Genomic DNA, 25686 nt, shown 5'->3' with positions numbered 1-25686 from the left:
CCTATGCAGTAGTTTAATATAGAATAGAGTAGAAACACACATACACAAAAATACTGCACACTGGAGGAAAAGTTCTGAGCTGTTCATTTTAGGAGGGCAACATCCCCTGCAGCAGAGCTGAGCCTACTACTACTATCGTACTTGGTCAATTTCGCATACTTCAAGTTCAAAGCTTCAGAAGTCCAGAAGATGGCTTATTTGTCTGCACTTGATTATATTGTGCTTGCTCTGTTCTTGGGTTTATCAGCCTCCATCGGTGTGTACCATGCATTCCGGGGAGGTCGGCAGCGGACAGCTAAAGAGTATCTTCTTGCTGATCGGAAAATGAATCCCATACCTGTTACTATGTCAGTAGTGGTTAGTGTGCTCTCATCCGTCACATTCCTGGGAACAACAGCAGATACATACATATATGGACCGCAATACTGGGTTGTGCTCCCAGCGAAAATCATACCAATGGTAATCATTTCACAATCATTTGTGCCAATCTTTTATAAATTAGGAGTAACAAGCATCTACGAATACATTGGTATGCGATTTGGCCGAGTAGTTCGATTATTTGGAATGCTGATCAACTGTTTGTACCTATTGCTGTATCTGGGTGTGGTGATATACGGGCCAGCTCTCGCTCTAAATGCTGTAACTGGTTTGAGTATCGCTGGGTCGACCATCGCCGTGGGTCTTGTCTGCACTTTCTATACCACAATTGGAGGAATCAAAGCTGTCCTTTGGGCAGACGTTTTTCAGGTAAGCTTTTCTGCAGATCTTGCTGGGCAATGAAAGTTATACAGTGAATAAGGTCTGGTGCAACGTAGTTATATTTATGGAAGACATAGTGTTATTAAGCTAAATGAAATACTGTACAGGTTATGCCAACACGTGTTGTTCTTCTATATGTAGAGCCATGCCATTTTGGCATAGCTTGCCTGCGTTAGAATTTAACTCCACTGGAACTTGTCAAGCCCTTCCGCTCAGATTGGGAGACCCCTCAGGGCGTGGGGTAGCCTTGAAATCTATTCTTCTGAGACACAACATTACTTTCACTAGTTAATACAACACCTCCAAAACTTCCATTTATCTTTTAACTACGTTTTTGTCTGCTTTTGCAGCAGTTGAAGTTACTTTTAAAGCTCTATGAGAACTCGCTAGTACGGTGTCAGAGAACACGCTAGCAGATTTAATACATGAACTAGAACAACAACCATCGTGTCTCTTCCATTCTTGTCGTCACCGGCAGAGACCCGGAGCTCCCACTACCCCACCCACAGGAATGTCACCCGGAACATCATTTTCCCCGGAGATACAAGAGGTAGTACGAGTGGGGTGCACGAGTCTGGAGTTCTGCTGATGAAAGCTATTGCCGACGTTGATGTGTGATCAAACCGGGAGCTGGCAACTTTGAGCATTGGTAATTGCTGATACTCAGTGATGGCTGAACTGGAAGAGATTAGGAAGAATTTGGGTGAAATAGAGGAGGAGCTGAGATGTTCACAGCAAGTTGGACATGTTTAACACTCGGGTGCCGTCTATCTTCTTCCCCAAAGAAAGAAAATTAAAGTCAGTTTCTGGGACAGATTGGGTTAGATGTTTTTGGCTTCACTGAGGATGCCGAAGCTGCAATCAAGCTGCGGAAACTGGAAAGGATTGAGGCTGTCGATTTTATTATTGCTCACCTGGAGGATGTGCTTGGCAGGAGATACGCCATCGTCCTATGTAGTCAGTTGCAGACCCCGAAAAGCTGCTGGATATTTTCCAGGAAATATTTGGAGAACAGAGGTCTTTGGGAGGACTGATGCGAGTGGTGTAACAGGAAACAGTTTAATTTGTGTTGGTGCACTACGTTCGTATGGTCACCTACAGGGTTGTTCTGCATGTCATGTATTCTTAATGTCGAAGTTTGTTTATTTTCTTCACTTTCTCTAGTTCATATTATTCCATACTGTGTATGCAGCTAAAATAAGTTTCTTTACAATTAGCATTAGTAGCAATGTTCACTTTTCTTTGCTTGTAATAGCCTCTTGTTTGAGGACAAACCTAATTGAAGCAGGGGAGGATGTAGAGCCATGCCATTTGGCATAGCTGGCCTACGTTAGAATTTTACTCCACCGGAACTGAGCAAGCCCTTCCGCTCAGATTGGGAGACCCCTCAGGGCGCGGGGTAGCCTTGAAATCTATTCTTCTAAGACACAAAATTACTTTCAATAGTTAATACAACACCTCCAAATTTCCATTTACCTTCAACTACGTTTTTGTCTGCTTTTTCAGCAGTTGAAGTTGTTACTTTAATAACTCTATGAGAGCTCGCTAGTACGGTGTCAGAGAACACGCTAGCTAACGTTAGACCTAGTAATGTTATGTTTAGCGAATGAAAGCTCGATAAAGGACGTAATATATTCAATAAGCCTTTTGCATTCGTTACAACAGCTCTTAAGCGTTGCAGTACATGAAACTTTCAAATAAAAAAACATCGATCAATTTATGTTGCAAAGACTGTCAAAAAAAAGGAAAAAAAAAAAACCTTATAAAAAATGATATAAAGCAAATGAAAGCATAACATTTGAGATATCCATCCTCATCAAGTGTGTCGTCAACTGAGCAAAATTTAACGTATATTCCTGACAGTTTGAAACTATTTTTAAAACTATTATGACTGGAAAACGGATAGTGAAAGTATCTTCAATTGGACACGCCAGTATCCCAGCTGCACTACCAAGGTTTTGATGGCTCCTCTACAAATTGCATTAGGAATACAAATGCAACCCCACTTCGGATCCCGGTTCCTAATAGATACTTTGAATAAACTGGGATTCTCCTCTTTGTGTTCTGAAGTTCAACTACTCTTAACGACAAAAAACTTTCACGACAGACTAATGGACGAAAAAATCTCACCTCAAGAGATCTGCAAAAAGAGATGTGCTCGACAGTATATATGAAGAGCTTGAGAGGAAGAAACTTTCTTTATCTAATCTTCGCACAGGATCCCTTTGGATACACTACATGCATATGATTTATTTATTTCGCCTGTTTATTTAAGCTGAACGGACTGGTGACTTGAATCCTCATCTAAGTACAATAAAAGAAATGTTACAATATTTCGCTGCTGCAGGGAACAACTTGTATATCTGCAAATGATGATACAATTAGAAGTTGATCATCCCTAAGATCATGCCGAGATCCAAAATGGTAATCATATGCTCCGTAGGGAGTAATCGGTTTTGGCTGGACTCTCATCCGATCTTGTGATTGAACAGGTACTGATGAGGTCTCTAAAAAACAACAGGCGGTTTGACGAGAGGACGTGGCATGACTCCGAAAGGGCAAGGTGGATACTTTAAACGTGCAGCATGTGCAGATATGAACAATGCTATGCAAGAGGTATGTGGAATTCACTACCACACGAGCAGTCATCACAAAGAATCCTTCGAGGCACGAAAGGAAACTGATCACAAGCATCTGTTCACTGTTATTTCTTTTCTGCAATATAGGGATCCGTTTGCAGAAGATCCATCTCTACGAAACATTGAAACAGGGGTAATAGCTGACGGAAATGTAAACGAAGACAAGGTCAAATATGTCGGGTCGACTATTGAGCAAGAAATGGCTGCAAAAGGAGTGCAAGTTTTTCTTTCAAGCGATCACAGCAGGCCACTACAATGAATGCCAAAGCAGCTGTCAAAGTGGATGGAGATTCAATTGAAGTTGAACCACAACTCCTCTCCAAGCGATTATTATTGGCGTCAAATGGTATCTAATCTGGCAAGGCAGAACTTTTCCGTTACGAACTATGCTGTCACCCATCATCACTGTTTGACCGACCATCTGGTCTTATGAGAGCATCAAATAGGTTTACCCTCGCTGATGCAATATAGGAGGCTAGGTGAATGTAACGCACACGAACTGCCATCAGTTGAATTGCGATTTGCCTTAGTGTTTCCCTCCTACAGCTTCTGCCGTGGTGCCAAGGCGAAAGCTTCAACACTATTTGTATGATGTACTTGGACTATGTCAACAAAAGGTATGGTAACGCCATGGTCGTCTTTGATGGTTATTCAAATGGCTCATTTACAAAAGACACTGCTCATATCAAGAGGTGAAAAGAAGTTGTCGGATCAACAGTTTTCAAAGAAAGCATGCCTTGTAGATCCCGTAGAGACATATCCCTCTCCAATTCATGCAACAAACAACGATTTCTTACATGTTGGGTCAGAAAATGGAAGAAAGAGGTGTTAGTGTTTTCCATGCCGATGACGATGTCGATTTACTGATAGTACAACAAGTTGTCGAATGCTCTACAAACTAAGCAACAGTTGTTATTGCTGAAGATACAGACATAGTCAAGCTTTTTTGTTTCCATGCCAACAATGCCTCACATAACGTATACTTCATGAGTGAAAAACCAAACATGCGAAGGATCTGGGACATACAGAAGACAACGAATGTATTGGGAGAAGACATGTGCAAGCATCTGCCATTTGTGCACGATACCTGTGGCTGTGACACCACTTCCCATCCGTTGGAACAGGAAAAGGCGCAGTATTAAGGAAAATGACAAAAGACGACCATTTTAAGAAGCAAGGTGAAGTATTTTCCAGACAGACATCAAAAGAAGAAGTATAAATGTGTTATTGGCAGGTATTCAACACATGAAAATGTGTGTGCAATTGCTAACATGTGTATTTATGTGGAGGTGTGGCTTTGCATTGTTTAGGTTACAAGTTAGTATGATTGATAACTTCACAAGGCAATTATTGATCATTATAATTTTTAGTGAGTAGGCTTTTGGTACGCATCTCATGACTTATAATGAATTTACTGGGTGAGGGATACAGCAAATTGCAGTTACTCATGTGGAAACTATATGTTTGATCTTCAAAATTGGGTTAGTGAAATTGATGATAGCAAACCCACGCTGATGTATGCTACAAATGCTTCATACATATCTATGAAGGACCATGGCTAGCATTATTTTTGTAACAACAGCTTGTACACATAACTTAAGGGAATGCTTCATCATTACATACTTGGAGTGTTCCCCAAATCAATGAACAGCAGCAATGAACCATGAAATGTTTTCATTCTGGTTTAAAATTTCAGTTTGTTTGTTTACAGGGTGTACCCTAGGATTAGTCGTGTGAGAGGTGGTAACTGGTTTGTGACACTGGAGGGCGTGAGCATACCTGGAGGGGGGGGGGGGGGAGGGGATACGCGGCTATGTTCGCCAGGAAAATTTTGTTATCATTCTAATGTCAATAATCGTAGCAATAAATCAGATAAAATGCTATGTTAAATAGAAGAACTTTTATTTGTTGCTGTTATGTAGTGTTCAAATCCAGTTTGGCAATGTCAGATGTTGGCAAAGTGTTAAAAGGGTTGGATTGCAAGCATTTTCTATTCCTGCTCTGAAGCAGTGAGGCGGCGATGTTGGTAATATTGTTGCAAGAAGGTCGCAAGAAGCAGAAAGGCGGGCACCTCACAAAACAATTAGCAGGGGAAACCCTGGTATGTATAATATATGTACAGCGGAATGCACATTGTACGTTCATGTCCACCAAGTTGTATAATTTAAATAGTGAGTCTAGCTGTAGACTATGGTATTACTAAAATTAACAATCCCATTCTTCTGTATTGGCCAGACAGAACTGTTCAGTAGATTTGGCTCCTCAAAAGTGATATTAATATTACAAGACGTGTAATTAAGCTTGTTGTTATTAGGCTATTTCTAGTTTATATTATTCCAATTGTTTCTGATATTTGTGTTATGTTTCACAGAGTATTATTTTACTGGCTGGTTTAATTCTCACCATCGTTGCTTGCTGTATTCACGTCGGTGGACTTACTGAAGTCTTCAGGATCAATGTTAGAGATGGCAGAGGGACCTTCTTTGATTTCCGTCTTGATCCAAAAATCCGTCATAGCTTCTGGTCGATCTTCATTGGATTTGGTTTTCTCATAATGTCATACAACGGGACCAATCAAATCATCGTACAGAGGTATTTGACCTGCAGGTCACTGAGGCAATCTCAGTGGGTGGCAGCAGTGGGAAATTTCTGTATAGGTATTGTCGAAGTCATCGCTGTTCTTACGGGTATGTCAATGTACGCTTACTTTGCAGGGTGTGACCCCCTCACCCTCGGAGAAGTACAAAAACCAGATCAACTCATTGCCTACATTATAATAGATATTTTCAATGAATGGCCAGGAGTGTCTGGGTTCTTGATATCAGCTGTGTTTAGTGCTACTCTAAGTACCATCTCGTCGGGTATGAACGCATTCGCAACGCTGTTTGGTCAAGACATCATCAAAGTTGCATACCCCAATATGTCAGATTTCAAATTCACCCTTATTTTGAAGCTGATATCTGTTATATTTGGACTCATGACAATCGCAATGGCATTTTTGGCATCATCGTTGGGTGGAATCCTTCCCCTCGTTCTCAGCCTTATCGGTATTTTGAATGGTCCTATACTCGGTGTGTTCTCACTTGGGATCTATTTCCCTAGGGCTAATTCGAAAGGCGCACTGGTGGGCATGTTAGCAGCACTGGCCATTGGAATATGGTTGAAAGTAGGCTCCTCGGTATATCCTGCGGTCGTAGATAAACCACCTTTGTTCACCGATCAGTGTCCAAATGCAAACATGACCCTCACTGATCAAGTTGTTTACATAGAGACAGAAGACAAAGATGAAATTGACCCTAACCTTGGTAATATTTATGCCTTATCCTATGCCTACTACACCCCTTTGACATGTTTTATAACCGTGATAGTTGGGCTATTGGTCAGCTTAACTACCCACCCAACTGATCCCAGTAGTCTCAATCCTGATCTTGTCAGTCCAATAGGGGAACTATTTGCCTGTTGCTTACCGAAGCGGCTAAGAGGGCACATGCCCTGCAGTGTCCGGGAGAATGTAGAGGTTGAGCCACCGCATGAACAAGGAGAGGTTGTGAAAATGGCCAAATTAGATGAATAAATGATAACTTATATATCAAGTTGTATTCTGGCTGCGACTAGAATAACTCAGTTGTTTTTATGAGATTTTATCTACCATATGTGTGGGTGCTGGTTGCAAAATAGCAAGCTAATTTTGATTACTTCATCAGTTCAAAGAGCATGAAATATGTAATATGCACAGTTTTGGACAAATTTGTCGTTATTTTTACAGGACTGGGTAATAGTACGTCCATCTTTGCCTAATCGTTCGCTTTTAAATGTTTGCTAACATGCTATGCAAACATGGGTGTATGAGCCCAATTTGTTTGAACTCGTTATAAGGAATGCCAACAGTGATACATATCATAACATCATCTTGGACAGAGAAGGAAAGCATGAAGTGCGAACTGTGTCAAAACTCCACAACTTCGGCTTCTCAGTCCAGGCCTAAATATTGGTTATTTTGTTTCATAAATAATGATTACTCTGTCACAAATTGTTCTTTTTTAACAACTTAATACAAACTAATGAGCACTCTCGAACGACAGCAGCTTCATTTGCCCTTGATTAACTTTTGTTTTGGAATTTAAACATAGTATTTGAGTCTCTTTTCCATTGAATTTTCAAACTCGTGTTATTTCTGATAAGCCATCCTACTGTGTGTGCTAGATTTGTAGTCCAGTCACTTTGGTTGATGGCACTCTACCCATTAAAGGGCTATTTCTGGGGGTGGGGGGGGGGAGGGGAGTAACTGACAAATATAAAGTGGACTATTAGCATTTTTAACTGTCTATTATATATGAAAATTAGACTGTATCCTGGCATTGTTTAAAAGTGTTTACCTTTAAATTATCTAACAGCTAATAGTAATATTGATATCGCATTCTCAATTGAAGAATATATATATACGAGGCTATACGAGCCCTTTGTATTTGGTTCGTCTTTCACTAATCATATATCAATTTAGTGTAAATTAACGAACATTAAGACACCGAGAGGAATGCGCAAGCCAACCGTTGGATTTTACCGTTCCTTACATCTTTACGTTATACACATGATGCGTCGAATTCTCTTCGCATTTAAATGTGCAGGTGTGGATATTGTATATCGATGTTAGACTATGCAGTCATATTTGATGCGTAGGAGTACCACATTGTGTAAAAGAAGCCTATTGTTATTGGTGTAGGGCAAAGTTCATTTGGGGTCACCAGGTGACAAATTGTGAAAACCTTGTATTCACGATATGGTAATACTGGAAGCTTGGGCTGACCTCTAATTTAGTGTGTAGAAGTACCACATTGAGTTAAAGAAGCCTTTATTGGTGGAGGTCAAAGGTCATTTGGGCTCATCAGAGGTCATTTTGTGAAACACTTGTAAACATGTACACCTTTCACTATACGTTACGTCAGATTCATGAAGAAAACTGCTCATGTTACATTATCGAAACCACAATGCATTTTTGCATTCTGGTTAGTTCTGTCTTCAGGTACCAGTATAAATATTTAAGCAGATATTCCATCAGTTAACGCCGCGATATTATGGAAATGAAAATAATTGAAAAAGTAGTTAAAAAATAGTGAAATGTGTATTACTGAGTGGCAAACATTACAGTAAAGTACAGGTATGGATATTGTATATCGATGTTAGACTATGCAGTTGTCTTTTACATCATTTCAACCCTTACAATGATAAACGGCTCAGTGATTTCTGCCTTCGGGTACCAGTATTAATATTATAACCGGATCTTCCATCGCGATATATTAAAAAGAAAATAACGCAATTGAAAAAGCCGTAAACAAAATAATGAATAGTGTATTCAGAATGCTGTGCAACTGATCAGTTACATCCTACTTCGGATTATTATTGAGTGACAAACATTACAGTAAAGAATCTCGACGAACGCCGTAAGGGCAACTATAACACAATAACCCCTCGTCCTCATCCAAGAACCTAAACATAAATCTTTCATCGCGTGATTATTACGTCATACCTGATTCAGTTCTTACTAAGCTCTATGTATTTTTTAGGCTGATTTACCCTAACCGTTTTATATATTTCTTGAGGCTTTTTCATTTTATACTAGTCTATATATTGTCGAGGCTGATGAAGTGAAGATACATATCGTTTCGAATAACTTAATCAAGACCAATCTACACGCTGTTCATGCTATTCTAGTCAAATTTGAAACTGCAATTAGTTGGAAAAATCCAGAACAGTAAAAAACTTCCAGTCTCCACCGGGATTCGAACCCGAGCCTCCTGCTATATATGCGGATATATATATGAAATGCGCATTACATTTCTTCCCAATTTATTCGAATTTAGGCTATGATATATATATGATATGATATATATATATATATATATATATATATATATATATTCATATTATGAAAAGAGTCAATGTCCTTTTTGTCTGTAAACAATGTTAACCATGCTAAGTATGTGACTGGTCTGGATTCCTTCGTTGTCAAGCTACGCCATGCAGATTACCGTGATGCAGCCTCTCTGATCCTCGGCTGCTGCTGACTCACACATTCGTTCTTGCCTTAACATGTGAACATGCCTGCATTTTTATCTTGTCACAACGCTATTCCTTTAACCCGCTTACCTGAACTTTCGTACCTCTTCACCTGTGGAAAACGGCTTAACAGCAACAGTCACCATCCCGTAACTAGCGGCCGGACCAACCCCTACAGGAGGTACCTCCGCACGCGTTAGCATACGCCCTATGTTTGTTAGTACCAGTGCGTTGTGTTTTTGTATATTTTCATGTAACTGCAAGGAAAGTTATATTAAATTTCATTCTACATTTAACTTCCCTTTCGTCTACTTTCTCGTCTGCCGATTACTTTCCCACTCCGACAACAAAACCTTAAGAACAAACTACAACCTGTATCTGACTTCCCAACAATATATATGTATGTATATATATATATATATATATATTTATATATGTATATATATATTTATATATTTATAAATATATATAACTAGAAATAAGATATTACTCATAATTGACAAATAAGGGGTATTGTTTGGAAAATAGCCTATATTGGATTTATCGGTCCCCCTGTGACCTCGTCATCAATACTTGGCAGTCGAAATTTCGATAATTAATAATTCTGTCTTCATTGGTTGGAGTGGAACTACGTTAACTGCTGTGTTGGAAATTACGATAATGCAATCATCCACGATGATCCCGCAAAAATGGTATTTCCAGTCTCGAGTCTTTGTTTAACGTACATTTCTGCTTTTTCATTTCACGTTTTGAAAGGAAATATATTCGTTTCCCAAATATTGATGGTACCTGTTGTGTCTATATATATCAGCCCGCAGAAACGACGACAGTATCACCCATAATCGTAAATCCCTGGAGGTAGTATGGTGATGTAACCGCTGAAGCACAGGCTGAGAACTGATCCTATGCAGTAGTTTAATATAGAATAGAGTAGAAACACACATACACAAAAATACTGTACACGGGAGGAACAGTTCTGAGCTGTTCATTTTAGGAAGGCAACATCCCCTGCAGCAGAGCTGAGCCTACTACTACTATCGTACTTGGTCACTCTCGTCATACTTCAAGTTCAAAGCTACAGAAGTCCAGAAGATGGCTTATTTGTCTGCACTTGATTATATTGTGCTTGCTCTGTTCTTGGGTTTATCAGCCTCCATCGGTGTGTACCATGCATTCCGGGGAGGTCGGCAGCGTACAGCTAATGAGTATCTTCTTGCTGATCGGAAAATGAATCCCATACCTGTTACTATGTCAGTAGTGGTTAGTTTTGTCTCGTCCGTCACATTCCTGGGAACAACAGCAGATACATACATATATGGACCGCAATACTGGGTTGCGCTCCCAGCCAAAATAATACCAATGGTAATTATTTCTCAATCATTTGTGCCAATCTTTTATAAATTGGGAGTAACAAGCATCTACGAATACATTGGTATGCGATTTGGCCGAGACGTTCGATTATTTGGAATGCTGATCAACTGTTTGTTCCTATTACTGTATCTGGGAGTGGTGATATACGGACCAGCTCTCGCCCTAAATGCTGTAACTGGTTTGAGTATGGCTGGGTCGACCATCGCTGTGGGTCTTGTCTGCACTTTCTATACCACAATTGGAGGAATCAAAGCTGTCCTTTGGGCAGACGTTTTTCAGGTAAGCTTTTCTTGTAGATTTAGGAGGAGCTTCCTGCAGGCTCACAGTACATAATACTTTCAGATCTTGCTGGGCAATGAAAATAATACAGTGAATAGGTCTGGGTGCAACGTAGTTATATTTATAGACGACATAGTGTTTTTAAGCTAAATGAAATACTGTACAGGTTATGTCAACACGTATTGTTCTTCTATATGTAGAGCCATGCCATTTTGGAATAGCTGGCCTGCCTTAGAATTTAACTCCATCGGAACTTGCCCTTCCTCCCAGATTGGGAGACCCCTCAGTGCGTGGGGTAGCCTTGAGATCTATTTTTCTGAGACACATTACTTTCACTTGTTAATACAACACTTCAAAGATTTCCATTAATCTTTTAACTACGTTTTTGACTGCTTTTGCAGCAGTTGAAGTTGTTACTTTAATAGCTCTATGAGAGCCCGTCAGTACGGTGTCAGACCGTACGCTAGCAGATATAATACATGGACTAGAACAAAAACCATCGTGTCTATTCCATTCTTGTCGTCACCGGCAGAGACCCGAAGCTCCCATCACCCCACCCCCAGGAATATGTCACCACCGAACATCTTTTCCTCCGGCGTTACATATAGACTCGGCAGTGTGTAGTGGGTATACGGTAGATGCATTTAAAAGTACAGTAGGTGTGCTGTCCAATGTGTAGTAATAGATTAACGTTTAGCTATGCACAGTATAAAGTACCAGTACATGTCAGCCCCAAAATAAGTATTATATTTTGGGTGACTTCGAAGTTTTTAAGTCCATTCAGTTGATGCTTTAACCCTAAACAAATTGCAACATTAATTATTTCAACGCAAATTAATAGTTTATATTCTTTCGTCTTAGTAACATACTAACAATCGACATTTGCCACATACCGAAACTTTGGCTCAAAAAGGGGACGGTTGTGACGAATTTATTAATGCTTCTTATCAGCTACGGTGAACAATTATCTAGCCGTTGCCGTGGCTACTGCTACTGCTCACAATCGAACGCTCGGTCACGGAAACCTTGAACTTGAGCAAGGATGTAACGTTTTTGAGACTGCTATCGGTGATCTGCGTGGAATGTTTTAGGTAAGGAATCGATGCTCATTTTTGTGATACTTAATAGCCATTCTACAGATTAAAATGAAGTGAATATAACACAAAAAGAAGAAAACACTCCAAAGGATAGCTTCGCTAAGCCTGTGTTAGGCTATTAGTATAACCGAAATACATGTACTGATGCCTAGCCATGAAATTGGAGGCCTACTTCAAATTAAAATTGATTCGGCTTGTTACGACCGAGGCCTAGACGACAAATGGGCAAAACAGGTGAAAGCCTGATTAGCACTTTTGGGCGATTTACATACTGCAGATGCAATATAGCACTAGGCATGCAGCGTTAATTTAAGAACACACATTCAGCTTCCAAAGTCTTTTTAATGTAAATCTAAGAGCAAACAAACCCCTGGACGTCCTGAAGATGAAAATCAAGCGGCGGAATTTATCAGAGTTGCGGAATATTTGAAAGAAAATGAAGAAGTACAGGCTACTCTTACCGATCTAGTCAAGAAAATGAGAGAATTTTGTCCTAACCATTATAACACTGCATGTATACACCAAGAAAAGGATACAGGATCACTTTGGAGATAACATCTTGATAACTGTTTTAACATTCACAAACACAGTATGGTCAATTTTGCAACAATTTTCAAAGAGGCTACGGCATCAAGACGCAGTTTCTGAAAAAAGTTATGTATAGCAGAAGCTGCTGCAAAACTTATAAAAAGTGATATAAAGCAAATAGAAGCATCGCATTGAGATATCCATCCTCATCAAGTGTGTCGTCAACTGAGCAAAGTCTAACTTATATTCCTGACAGTTTGAAACTATTTTAAAAAAACTATTATGACTGGAAAACAGAATGTGAAAGTATCTTCAATTGGACACGCCAGTATCCATGCTGCACTATCAAGGTTTATGATGACTCCTCTGCAAATTGTATTAGGAATACAAATGCAAACCCACTTCGGATCCCGGTTCCTAATAGATACTTTGAATAAACTGGGATTCTCCTCTTCGTATTCTGAAGTTCAACTACTCTTAACGGCAGAGAACCTATACAACAGACTAAGGGACGAGACAAGCTCACCCCAAGAGATCTGCAAAAAGAGATGTGCTCGACAGTATAAATGAAGAGCTTGAGAGGAAGAAACTTTCTTTATCTAATCTTCGCACAGGGTCCCTTTGGATACATTATACGCATATGATTGATTTTTTCGCCTGTTTAATAAAGCTGAACAGACTGGTGACTGGAATCTTCATCTACGTACAATAAGAGAAATGTTACAATATTTCGCTGCTACAGGGAACAACTTGTTTATCTGCAAATGATGATACAATTAGAAGTTGATCATCCCGAAGATCATTCCGAGATCCAAAATGGTAATCATATGATCCGTGGGGAGTAATCGATTTTGGCTGGACTCTCATCCGATATTGTGATTGAACATGTACTGATGAGATCTGTAAAAACAACAGGTGGTTTGACAAGATGACGTGGCATGACAGACTCCGAAAGGGTAACGTGGATACTTTCATGCCAGCACATGCCAGCATGTGCAGATAAGAACAATGCTATGCAAGCTGGATGCGGAATTGACTACCACTTAAGCAGTCAACACAAGAATCCTCCGAGAGACGAACGGAAATTGATCACAAGCATATGTTCACTGTTATTTCGTTTCTGCAAAATAGGGATCCGTTTGCAGAAGATCCATCTCTACGAAACATTGACACAGGGGTTATAGCTGACGGAAATGTAAACGTAGACAAGGCCAAAGATGTCGAATCGACTATTGTGCAAGGAATTGCTGGAAAAGGAATGACAGGAGTTTCGTTCAAGCGATCACAGCAGGCCACTACAATGAACGCCAAAACAGCTGTCAAAGTGGATGAAGATTCAATTGAAGTTGAACCACAACTCCTCTTCAAGCGAGTGTTATTATTGGCGTCAAATGGTATCTACGCCGACAAGGCAGGACTTTTCCGTTACGAACTATGCAGTCACCCATCATCACTGTTTGACCGGCCATCTGGTCTTCTGAGAGCATCAAATAGGTCTACCCTCGCTGATGCAATATGGGGCCTAGATGAATGTAACGACACGAACTGCAATCAGTTGAATTAAGATTTGCCTTAGACGGTGTTTCCCTCCTACAGCTTCTGCCGTGGCGCCAAGGCGAAAGCTTCAACACTATTTGTAAGATGTCCTTGGACTATGTCAACAAATTGTATGGTAACGCCATGGTCGTCTTTGATGGTTATGCAAATGGCTCATTTACAAAAGACACTGCTCATATCAAGAGGTGAAAAGGAGTTCTCGGATCAACAGTATTGTTAACTAAAAGCGTGCCTTGTAGATCCCGAAGAGACATATTCCTCGCCAATTCATGCAACAAACAACGATATCTTACATGTTGTGTCAGAAAATGTAAGAAAGAGGTCTTAGTGTGTTCGATGCCGAAGCCGATGCCGATTTACGCTGATAGTACAACAAGTTGTCGAATGCTCTACAAACTAAGCAACAGTTGTTATTGCTGAATATACATAGTCAAGCTTCTTTGTTTCCATGCCAACAATGCCTCACATAACGTATACTTCATGAGTGAAAAATCAAACATGCGAAGGATCTGGGACATACAGAAGACAACGAATGTATTGGGAGAAGACATGTGCAAGCATCTGCCATTTGTGCACGCTTTAAGGGGCTGTGACACCACTTCTCATCCGTTTGGAATAGGTAAAGGCCCAGTATTAAGGAAAATGACAAATGACGACAATTTTAAGAAATAAGGTGAAGTATTTTCCAGACAGGCCTCAAAAGAAGAAGTATCCAAAGCCCACGAATGGGGATGGTATACGAATAATATAAGCCCGATGCCCACCATGTCACTCTAACCGTCAGCTCCTGAAATGCTACTGCAGGTCATCAGATGTAAATGCAGAATCAATTGTGATTCGAAACGATGCTTATGTAGGAAGCATGGCTTGGAGTGTTCTGTAGGATGCAGTGAATGTCGTGGATGGTGCTACTCCTATGTTGTAGACTACGACATCGATAGTGAGGAAGAACTGTAGTGTCATAGTCTGTTCAAGGTATCATGTACCGCCGCCATGTTGTATTTAGACGCCATTTTGGTTGGGTCAGACAACCAGTGTCGGTGTCGATTTTGGATATGATGTTTATGAGACACTTATCAGACTAAAACTGCTAAAAAGCATTACGCTGCATGATAAGGTAAACCCTATTGATTTCGGTGTTCATTTTATGAATGTTAATGAGGTCACAGGGTCAAACGTCAAAATCTTCAAACTGCAATAACTTGGCAAGCAAAAGCTGGAGTTTCTTCAAACTTGGTTTGGTGATATTGGTAGACCACCTATACATGCTGATGTGAAGGAAATTATTGATCATTACCATTTGTAGTGAGTAGGTTAACCTGTTTTGTTTTTGGTGCCCATCTCATGATTAATGATGAATTTACCGGCTGAAGAATTATATAGCAAATTGCAGTTACCATGTGGAAACTAAATGTTTCATCTTCAAAATTTGGTTAGTGAAATTGATGATAGCAAACACACACTGATGTATTCTACAAATGCCAAATGGTTCATACATGTCTATGAAAGACCATGACTAGAATTAATTTGGTAACAACAGCTTGTACACATTACTGCTTCATCATTACATACTTGTAGTGTTCCCCAAATCAATGAGCAGCAGCAAGAAACCATGAAATGTTTTCATTCTGGTTAAAAATTGCAGTTTTTTTTTACAGGGTTTACCCTAGGATTAGTCGTGTGAGAGGTGGTTACTGGTTTGTTACACTGGAGGGCGTGAGCATACCTCGAGAGTGTGAAGGGGGGGGGGGGGGATGCGGCTATGTTCGCCCGGAAAATGTTATTAACATCCTACTGTCAATCATCGTAGCAATAAATCAGATAAAATGCTATGTTAAATAGAAGAACTTTTATTTGTTGCTGTTGTGTAGTGTTCACAGCCAATTTGTCAATGACAGAATGATGGCAAGGTGTTAAAAGAGTTGGATTGCAAGCATTTTCTATTCCTGCTCTGAAAGAGTGAGGCGAGGATGTTGGTAGTATTGTTGCAAGACGGTCGCAAGAAGCAGAAAGGCTGTCACCTCACAAAACAATTAGCAAGGGAAACCCTGGTATGTATAATATATGTACAGCGGAATGCACATTGTACGTTCATGTCCACCAAGTTGTATAATTTAAATAGTGAGTCTAGCTAGCTGTATACTATGGTATTACTAATACTAACAATCCCATTCTTTTGTATTGGCCAGACAGAACTGTTCAGTAGATTTGGCTCCTCAAATGTGATATTAATATAACGAGACGTGTAATTAAGGTTGCTGTTATTAGGCTAGTGCTAGTTTATATCATTCCAATTGTTTCTGATATTTGTGTTATGTTTCACAGAGTATTATTTTCATGGCTGGTTTAATCCTCACCATCGTTGCTTGCTGTATTCACGTCGGTGGACTTACTGAAGTCTTCAGGATCAACGTTAGAGATGACAGAGGGACCTTCTTTGATTTCCGTCTTGATCCAAAAATCCGTCATAGCTTCTGGTCGGTCTTCATTGGAATTGGTACTCTCGTAATGTCATACAACGGGACCAATCAAATCATCGTACAGAGGTATTTGACTTGCAGGTCACTGAGGCAATCTCAGTGGGTGGCAGCAGTGGGGAATTTCTGTATAGGTATTGTCGAATTCATCGCTGTTCTTACGGGTATGTCAATGTACGCTTACTTTGCAGGGTGTGACCCCCTCACCCTCAAAGAAGTACAAAAACCAGATCAACTCATGGCCTACATTATAATAGATATTTTCAATGAATGGCCAGGAGTGTCTGGGTTCTTGATATCAGCTGTGTTCAGTGCTACTCTAAGTACCATCTCGTCGGGTACGAACGCATTCGCAACGCTGTTTGGTCAAGACATCATCAAAGCTGCATACCCCGATATGTCAGATTTCAATTTCACCCTTATTTTGAAGCTGATATCTGTTATATTTGGACTCCTGACAATGGCAATGGCATTTTTGGCATCATCATTGGGTGGACTTCTTCCCCTCGTTGTCAGCCTTGCGGGTATTTTGAATGGTCCCATACTTGGAGTGTTTTCTCTTGGGATCTATTTCCCTAGGGCTAATTCGAAAGGCGCACTGCTGGGCATGTTAGCAGCACTGGGCATTGGAATATGGTTGAAAGTAGGCTCCTTGGTGTATCCTGCGGTCGTAGACAAACCACCGTTGTTCACCGATCAGTGTCCAAATGCAAACATCACCCTCACTGATCAAGTTGTTTACACAGTGACAGAAGACAAAGATGAAATTGACCCTAACCTTGGTAACATTTATGCCTTATCCTATGCCTACTACACCCCTTTGACATGTTTTATAACCGTGATTGTTGGGCTATTGGTCAGCTTAATTACCCACCCAACTGATCCCAGTAGTCTCAATCCTGATCTTGTCAGTCCAATAGGGGAACTCTTTGCCTGTTGCTTACCGAAGCGGCTAAGAGGGCGCATGCCCTGCAGTGTTCGGGAGAATGTAGAAGTTGAGCCACCGCATGAACAAGAAGAGGTTGTGAAAATGGCCAAATTAGATGAATAAATGATAACCTACTGTGTATCTTTGGTTGTATTCTGGCTGCCGCCAGAATATCCCAGTTGTTTTTTATGACATTTTATCTACCAAATATGTGGTGCTGGTTGCAAAATAGCTAGCTAGTTTTGATGACTTCAACAGTTCAAAGATCATGAAATATGTAATATGCACAGATTAAGATATGTCGTTAGTTTTACAGGGCTGTAATAGTACGTCCATCTTGGCCCAATCGTTCGCTTTTAAATGTTTGCTAACATGCTATGCAAACATGGGTGTAGAAGCCCAATTTGTTTGAACTCGTTATAAGGAATGCCAACAGTGATACATATCTTAACATCATCTTGGACAGAGAAGGGAAGGATGGAGTGCGAACTGTGTAAAACTCCACAACTTCGGCTTCTCAGTCCAGGTCTAAATGTTAGTTATTTTGTTTCATAAAGAATGATTACTCTGTTACAAATTGTTCGTTTTTAACAACTTAATACAAACTAATGAGCACTCTCGAACGACACCAGCTTCATTTGCCCTTGATTAACTTTTGTTTTGGAATTTAAACATAGTATTTGAGTCTCTTTTCCATTGAATTTTCAAACTCGTGTTATTTCTGATAAGCCATCCTACTGTGTGTGCTAGATTTGTAGTCCAGTCACTTTGGTTGATGGCACTCTACCCATTAAAGGGCTATTTCTGGGGGTGGGGGGAGGGGAGTAACTGACAAATATAAAGTGGACTATTAGCATTTTTAACTGTCTATTACATATGAAAATTAGACTGTATCCTGGCATTGCTAATGAGCACTCTCGAACGACACCAGCTACATTTGCCCTTGATTAAATTTTGTTTTTGAATTTTAACATAGTATTTGAGTCACTTTTCCGATAAATTTTCAAACATGTGTTATTTCTAATAGTTGGTAGTCCAGTCACTTTGGTTGATGGCACTATATCCAGGGCTATTTCTCGGGGGGGGGGGGGGGGTAACCGACAAATATAAAGTGGACTAGTATTAGCAGTGTTTTTTAACGGTCTATTACATATGAAGGTTCTTCTTGTGCCTGCACCACTGTTTGAAAGTGTTTTCCTTATCTAACAGCTAATAGTAATATTAATATCGCATTCTCTATTGAAGAATATACATATCTAAGGCTATTTGTACCCTTTGTATTTGGTTCGTCTTTCAATGCTTATTGTATTTCAATTTAGTGTAAATTAACGAACATCAAGACACAGATTGGAATGTGCAAGCAAACCGTTGAATTTTACCTCCTTCTTACATCTTTACGTACATGATGCGTCAAATTCACTTCACATGACAATGTACAGGTGTGGATATTGTATATCGATGTTAGACTATGCAGTTGTCTCTTAAATCATTTCAACCCTTACAATGATAAACGGCTCAGTGATTTCAGCCTTCAGCCTTCAGGTACCAGTATTAATATTTTAACCGGATCTTCCATCGCGATATATTGAAAAGAAAATAAATCAATTGACAAAGCCGTACACAAAATAATGAGTCGTGTGCAACTGATCAGTTACATCCTACTTTGGATTATTATTGAGTGACAAACATCACAGTAAAGGATCTCAACGAACGCCGTTAGTGATTATGTCGTGCAGAAGTACTAAATCAGAGTAAGTTAGATATAATGACGTCATAACGAAGTTAGAAAGTGAATAGAGATGTTGCATACTGCCACACTTAAAGATAAGGCGGTGGAGTAAATCGAGTTTTCACATATTTTTGTTCTGAGCATATACTCATTATATATACCATTACACTCGGTGACTCGTTTGGCGTTCCATAGGGTAATTATGGGTTGACATGGTCGAGTTGGTATAGCTGTCTTTTGCATTGGCGTCCTGGGATCTGTTGTATGTATTCCATACGGAGAAAATTAAATGGAAGGTATTTCAATGTGTTTTTGTTTTTGTGTTTGTATACATAGGCCAAATAGCGATAGAAATTTTCACTTATACTTGAAAATGTACTTTTATATTCCAAGGTTTTTAATTTTACGAGCAAATATGTGATGGTGTCTTCAACTATGTCCGTAAGTTATTGGAATATTAATTATTCATGTGTTATTAATTTTCTTTAGCATTTTTTGCTGGCATGTCGTCACGTTATCACGGTGATCAAACATGAATTGAATATAATTTCGAAACAACGTTTACACGAAAGAATGTAAAATATACTTCATCTCCCATGGTGTAATTTATATCCGGTTTAATAATAAATTGTACTTTGATTGTCATCAGTATTGCTAAAAAAAATCAAATAACGCCATTTAGAAACATCCAAAATGCTTCTTTAGCAAGACATCGAATTTTTCACTGTTCGGGAATGATGTAAAAGTCAAATTCTTTATGGCATATATAAAAATGACTTCTTTAGCCTGCTACAATTGTGAGTATATGTTGAAGACTATTTAAATTATTATTGACGCCCTTTCATTACAATACCACCTATAGGTCCCTAGTCCATTAACTTGCAGTATCCGCTTAATGTCCACTTGCGGTTCTGGGACTTTTTTTTTAAACTGAGGAGGGGATGGGGGTGGCGGATTATTTGTAGAAAAGAATGTACGTTCGCTAGCGTACCTAAGTATTGCCCACTAAATATTTTGTTTTTGACTAAAAGGTTTGTAGCCAATTTTTAGTGCAAACAGAACTTCAGAGTACTCATGAGAGGGGTATGTGGGGGTGGGGGTGAGTCGAGAGTTAAATTCGAGTATAACATGATGTACATTCAAACATGCCCGCCGACCCATCGCCTACGCTTCTTACAGGCCCACCCACGCGTCTAACAAACCCACTCTCCAGCCAACCCCCCCCCCCTCCCAAAAAAGGCTAGAGCATAGACTAGAAATAGGACAAAACACAAAAGTTCATTTCATAGAGCAAATCTATTAGAAATCCAACGGCAAACTTCAGTCACTAAACTGTGTGTGTACAGTTAGTATACTTGAATACAGCGCGCACTTTGTTAATTTACAAAATAATAGGTAACAAATAACATCGGCGAGTCTAGAGATATGAATTGTTGTATAAAGCTTGATAAATATATCAATATCAATCTCACCTGCTTTGCCATACAAAAATGACGTCATTGCTCACGTCAGAGTTAATATGAACTCATTTTGTTTACGTACTATATGGATGATTGACCGACTCAAGGTGAGTGACCATTTGGCTGTAGAAGTAATGATCCAAATGTTTTATCAATTTGTGGCTAAAAACTACCTACAGGGTCAAAATATTGTTTGTAACACATCAACAATGAAAGAAAAGAAAAAATAAACACAAGGGGAGAAAAACAGACTGAAACTGTTATCTTATTCACCTTCAGTTGTGTTTAACACAAACGAGAGGGGTTTTTACAACGCTTGACAGACATACTTATAGACATGTGAAATCCGCTTCGCCATTCAACCTTCACAATTTATCCGCGAAAGCGGAAAACGGACAATGGTTTAGTTAATCATGTGACCGACTCACAGTGATGACGTTTACTTTATATTTTGCGGATGGCTGACGCATGCGTACAAACAAGTCATGTGATATTCTAGTCTGAAACACACTGGAGTCTTACGCCAGTCTGACACAGGCAGACGAGTATTTTTTGTTCGGTCTGATACATGCAGAATGAAGTATTTTCCCGGTCTGATATCGGCAGACTTAACGTGTTTCGGTCTGACATTGCAGACTAAAGTATTTTTCCAGTCTGACACATGTAGACTCAAGTATTATTGCTGTCTGACAAATGCAGACTAAAGTATTTTTCCAGTCTGACAATATGTAGACTTAAAGTAATTCCCCGGTCTGACATAAACAGACTAAAATATTGTTCCGGTCTGAAATATGCGGAGAAAAGTATTTTCCCATCTGAGACATCAGACTGAATATTTTTCAGGCTTTTGTGTTACTACAAGATTTAATACCATGAGTTCACATGTCTTGTTCATGCATTAGCATTTCTTTTTTTGTTTTCATGGGTTCCCATAAAGGTCGGTCAAGCAGGTATGAATTGTTTTTTAGATCTATTCCACCGATTTGAGTAGTTCTGCGACATCCACATCTGGAGCTGCGTCTTCACTTTCTCGCACAAAGAGTGTGAAACAGGTCTTGCATTCTCCGGCGGTATTCTTAGCTCTGAATACATATGTACCATCGTCGACGGCTAACGCCATTGGTATTTGCATAAAGTATTCGGGACCTTCGTTAAACACTTTGAATCGTCCACCATCTTCGATAATTCGATCATCTAACATCCATTCAACTAAGGAAATAAAAATGAGGTGATGACGTCAGAGAGTTGACTGCCAGATGTAATAATTGTCATGTCACATATTAAATAGATAATGAATGAAGAAGTTTAATCGAATTAAGTTTCAATCCCTATTCAAACCGAATATATTAACTTAATACAATCTCTTCACTTCTCCCCACCTTCCCCCTTCCCTACCCAACCCCACCCCCTAACACAAACAGTCGCAAATGTACACGCACACCAATACCCTTTAAAGTATCCATAACTACAACACACACACTGAGATAAAAACTTGCGCAACATTCTTCAACACTAATATTACTATGACTCATATTTCCGGGCTGAACTCCCCCCCCCCCCCTCCCCCTTGACTATAAATATCTTTGTATCGCTGTATTTAATATTGCATGCATTGATCTACCAACGATAAGTACAATAATGTTTGTTTTGCATTGATCTACCAACGATAAGTACAATCATGTTTGTTTTGCATTGATCTACCAACGATAAGTACAATAATGTTGGTTTTGCATTGATCTAACAACGATAAGTACAATAATGTTTGTTTTGCATTGATCTACCAACGATAAGTACAATAATGATTGTTTTGCATTGATCTACCAACGATAAGTACAATAATGTTTGTTTTGCATTGATCTACCAACGATAAGTACAATAATGTTTGTTTTGCATTGATCTACCAACGATAAGTACAATAATGATTGTTTTGCATTGATCTACCAACGATAAGCACAATAATGTTTGTTTTGCATTGATCTACCAACGATAAGCACAATAATGATTGTTTTGCATTGATCTACCAACGATAAGCACAATAATGTTTGTTTTGCATTGATCTACCAAAGATAAGCACAATCATGTTTGTTTTGCATTGATCTACCAACGATAAGTACAATCATGTTTGTTTTGCATTGATCTACCAACGATAAGTACAATCATGTTTGTTTTGCATTGATCTACCAACGATAAGTACAATCATGTTTGTTTTGCATTGATCTACCAACGATAAGTACAATAATGATTGTTTTGCATTGATCTACCAACGATAAGCACAATCATGTTTGTTTTGCATTGATCTACCAACGATAAGTACAATCATGTTTGTTTTGCATTGATCTACCAACGATAAGTACAATCATGTTTGTTTTGCATTGATCTACCAACGATAAGTACAATCATGTTTGTTTTGCATTGATCTACCAACGATAAGTACAATCATGTTTGTTTTGCATTGATCTACCAACGATAAGTACAATCATGTTTGTTTTGCATTGATCTACCAACGATAAGTACAATCATGTTTGTTTTGCATTGATCTACCAACGATAAGTACAATAATGTTTGTTTTGCATTGATCTACCAACGATAAGTACAATCATGTTTGTTTTGCATTGATCTACCAACGATAAATACAATAAAGTTTGTTTCACTTACTGACGTCCACTTCTTCGGACAGTTTGCAGTAAAACTTTGCACATTGTCCTTCATCAACGGTAATATTTTCTGGTTTCACTACCACGACGGGGCCTTTGTAACCCGCATGGGGCGCTGAATAGGACAAAATATTATGATAATCGTTATATTCACATGATACCTATACCTGGAAAATGAAGTTACAGATCTATACGATTGAAGCAAAGGAAATATACAAACCAAAAACAGAGAAGATAAAAGTAGCGTGGATTTTGCAAGAAACAAAACGGGTAGGTGAAAACTGATTTGGTAAAACAGGATCGTGAAGCTAGGGCCCTGCAACAGTGTATACTAGTTGCTGAAAGTATTCCTAATGGGGTGGTGATGGTGTTGGGTGGGTGGGGGGATGTAGAAGGAGGTTGTGCGAAATATTTTGGTAACCAAGATAATCGACAAATCCCCCCAAAAATATCGCATAGGATTTTCTTCACGGCTATTTGTTTTCAAGATATTCACATATAATACATGTTACGGTACATCTCTGAAATGCTCCTTTAAGGCTAAATTGATAAAGACTTCGGCTGTTCAGTGCAGGCGTATGTGTTAATATTGATATATTTTTCTCTAAATTTTAATAACGCGAGAGCAAATGTTATTTTAATGTCATATTCAACAACAGAGCACCTTTGGATGATATTCGCACGATTCCATTGACAAATCTGCAACGTAATAACACAACATAACCTTTGACCTCCAGACTGTGTTGACAAGGGTTTTAAAATCATAGAAGGAAGAAATAAATATGATATGAAGCATTCTCAAAGCAAGATGAAAATAAAGGCAAAGAAAATGATGATAATTAAAAAGAAAGAAAAAAATGGAATTTTATCTGAAAGCGTGCATATATATGTTAAAACAGATCAAATCAAACATTGCACCCTAAATCAAACAGAAAACAAACAGGGACAAAATCAATTTCAAAATAAAATAAAATAAAGCCTAAAAAATTGCAAAGATAGATGAATATAATGCATAGGGAATTAGGGTAAGCAAAATGTAAAACAAAACAAAACAAACAAAAGAAAATAAAAAGGAAGAAAAGGACATCAAATATCATTTACAAAAAAATTCTTTAACGGAGAAATGTTTGTATTCTTGATAAGAGTAATAAATATCATTATTTTTCAATTATTTACAAGAAGCAGGGGACGATTTTACAAAGACTTTAATTTGAATAGAGTAATAAAATATCCCTTGGTTATTTGAATATCTTTCAATTCTACCCCCCCCCCCCCAATAAAAAAAGCTACGTGGTGTTTCTCTCAAATCTGATTGCAAAACATATTACATTAAAAGTAGAAAATCGAGAAAATTTCATAATTTTTTGGGCTCACTTTGGTACAAAAAAATCCTCAATGAAATAGTACAGACGATTAACTGATTTACAATTGAATTTGAAGGAAATAACGAAGATTTATCAAATTCAGCGCCGCAAGTTGAGAGTCGTATTTCCTATGTTTCTTTCATGTACATGGGCTCGTTGCCAAATGATGACAGGGTTTAGGTGGAAGGAGGGTGACGTGTCTGGAGGGTTGGGGGAGGGGGTGGAGTGGTGGTGGGTACATGGTAGGGTGGGGACCTCAGCAAGAGGGAATACCAAAGCAGTTTCCTTGATCCAGATAAATGCAATTAAATGTGAAACTAAAAATATTGTAAAGTTTTGATAAGCATAGTTTAGAGAACGATTTAAGTTAGATACCGATACATAATCAAAAATATCCATTCAATATCTTAACTCTAATTAGTAGTTCTTCGGGCGCCAATGTGCCACATCCGGTAACAATTGATTTCTCGATTTGGTATATCCAGTAACAAGATGAATTACTCTTCCTCAACCCCAGCCCCTTCAACAAAACAATCACGCACAAGATTGCACGTCCCCACCCCACCCCCCCCCCCTCGATTATAAAAGAAAAGAACATGTACGTAATAATAACAATTAGAAGAATTATATAAATATAAAAACGATATAGTTAAGATATGTTTTTTTTCCTTACCATTATTTTAAGGCCACGCCCATGAACCTTCAACGTTGATATCCTGCATGGCCTTGGGTACGTGTAACAACATTAGACATATATGACAGAATATCATATGTAATAAACAGAAAACAA

The 25686-nt window shown here is 38.9% G+C and overlaps 3 protein-coding genes across 14 annotated transcripts in view; 2 read left to right on the top strand and 1 right to left on the bottom strand.

Annotated features, from left to right (window-relative positions):
• LOC139954672 (sodium-coupled monocarboxylate transporter 1-like) lies at positions 1–7482 on the top strand. The gene is made up of 2 exons (XM_071954587.1): positions 1–747; positions 5770–7482. Exons 1-2 carry the CDS (start codon positions 190–192, stop codon positions 6970–6972), a joined length of 1761 nt encoding a protein of 586 aa, XP_071810688.1. The 5' UTR covers positions 1–189; the 3' UTR covers positions 6973–7482.
• Positions 7483–10292: 2810 nt separating this feature from the next.
• LOC139984667 (sodium-coupled monocarboxylate transporter 1-like) lies at positions 10293–21934 on the top strand. Of its 2 annotated transcripts, none has more exons than XM_071998664.1 (2): positions 10293–11102; positions 16610–21934. In XM_071998664.1, the coding sequence occupies exons 1-2, from the start codon at positions 10545–10547 to the stop codon at positions 17810–17812; spliced, it is 1761 nt and encodes a 586-aa protein (XP_071854765.1). In that variant the 5' UTR covers positions 10293–10544; the 3' UTR covers positions 17813–21934. The 2 variants fall into 2 exon arrangements, with proteins under 2 accessions (XP_071854765.1, XP_071854767.1); XM_071998666.1 differs by lacking the exon at positions 10293–11102 and adding an exon at positions 15862–16335.
• LOC139984665 (twitchin-like) overlaps positions 20696–25686 on the bottom strand; it is a 114311-nt gene continuing 109320 nt past the window's right edge. For all 11 annotated transcript variants that reach the window (XM_071998653.1, XM_071998656.1, XM_071998654.1 and 8 more), the window contains 2 exons: positions 23534–23647; positions 20696–22087 (listed from right to left, as the gene is read on the bottom strand). In XM_071998653.1, coding sequence (XP_071854754.1) covers positions 21849–22087; positions 23534–23647 — 353 coding nt within the window. In that variant the 3' untranslated portion in view covers positions 20696–21848. The remainder of the gene's footprint in view (positions 22088–23533; positions 23648–25686) is intronic.

The sequence above is a fragment of the Apostichopus japonicus genome, chromosome 17 (genome assembly GCF_037975245.1).
Source record: "Apostichopus japonicus isolate 1M-3 chromosome 17, ASM3797524v1, whole genome shotgun sequence".
NCBI lineage: Eukaryota > Metazoa > Echinodermata > Holothuroidea > Aspidochirotida > Stichopodidae > Apostichopus > Apostichopus japonicus.
This window is presented reverse-complemented; position numbering and strand designations above follow the sequence as displayed.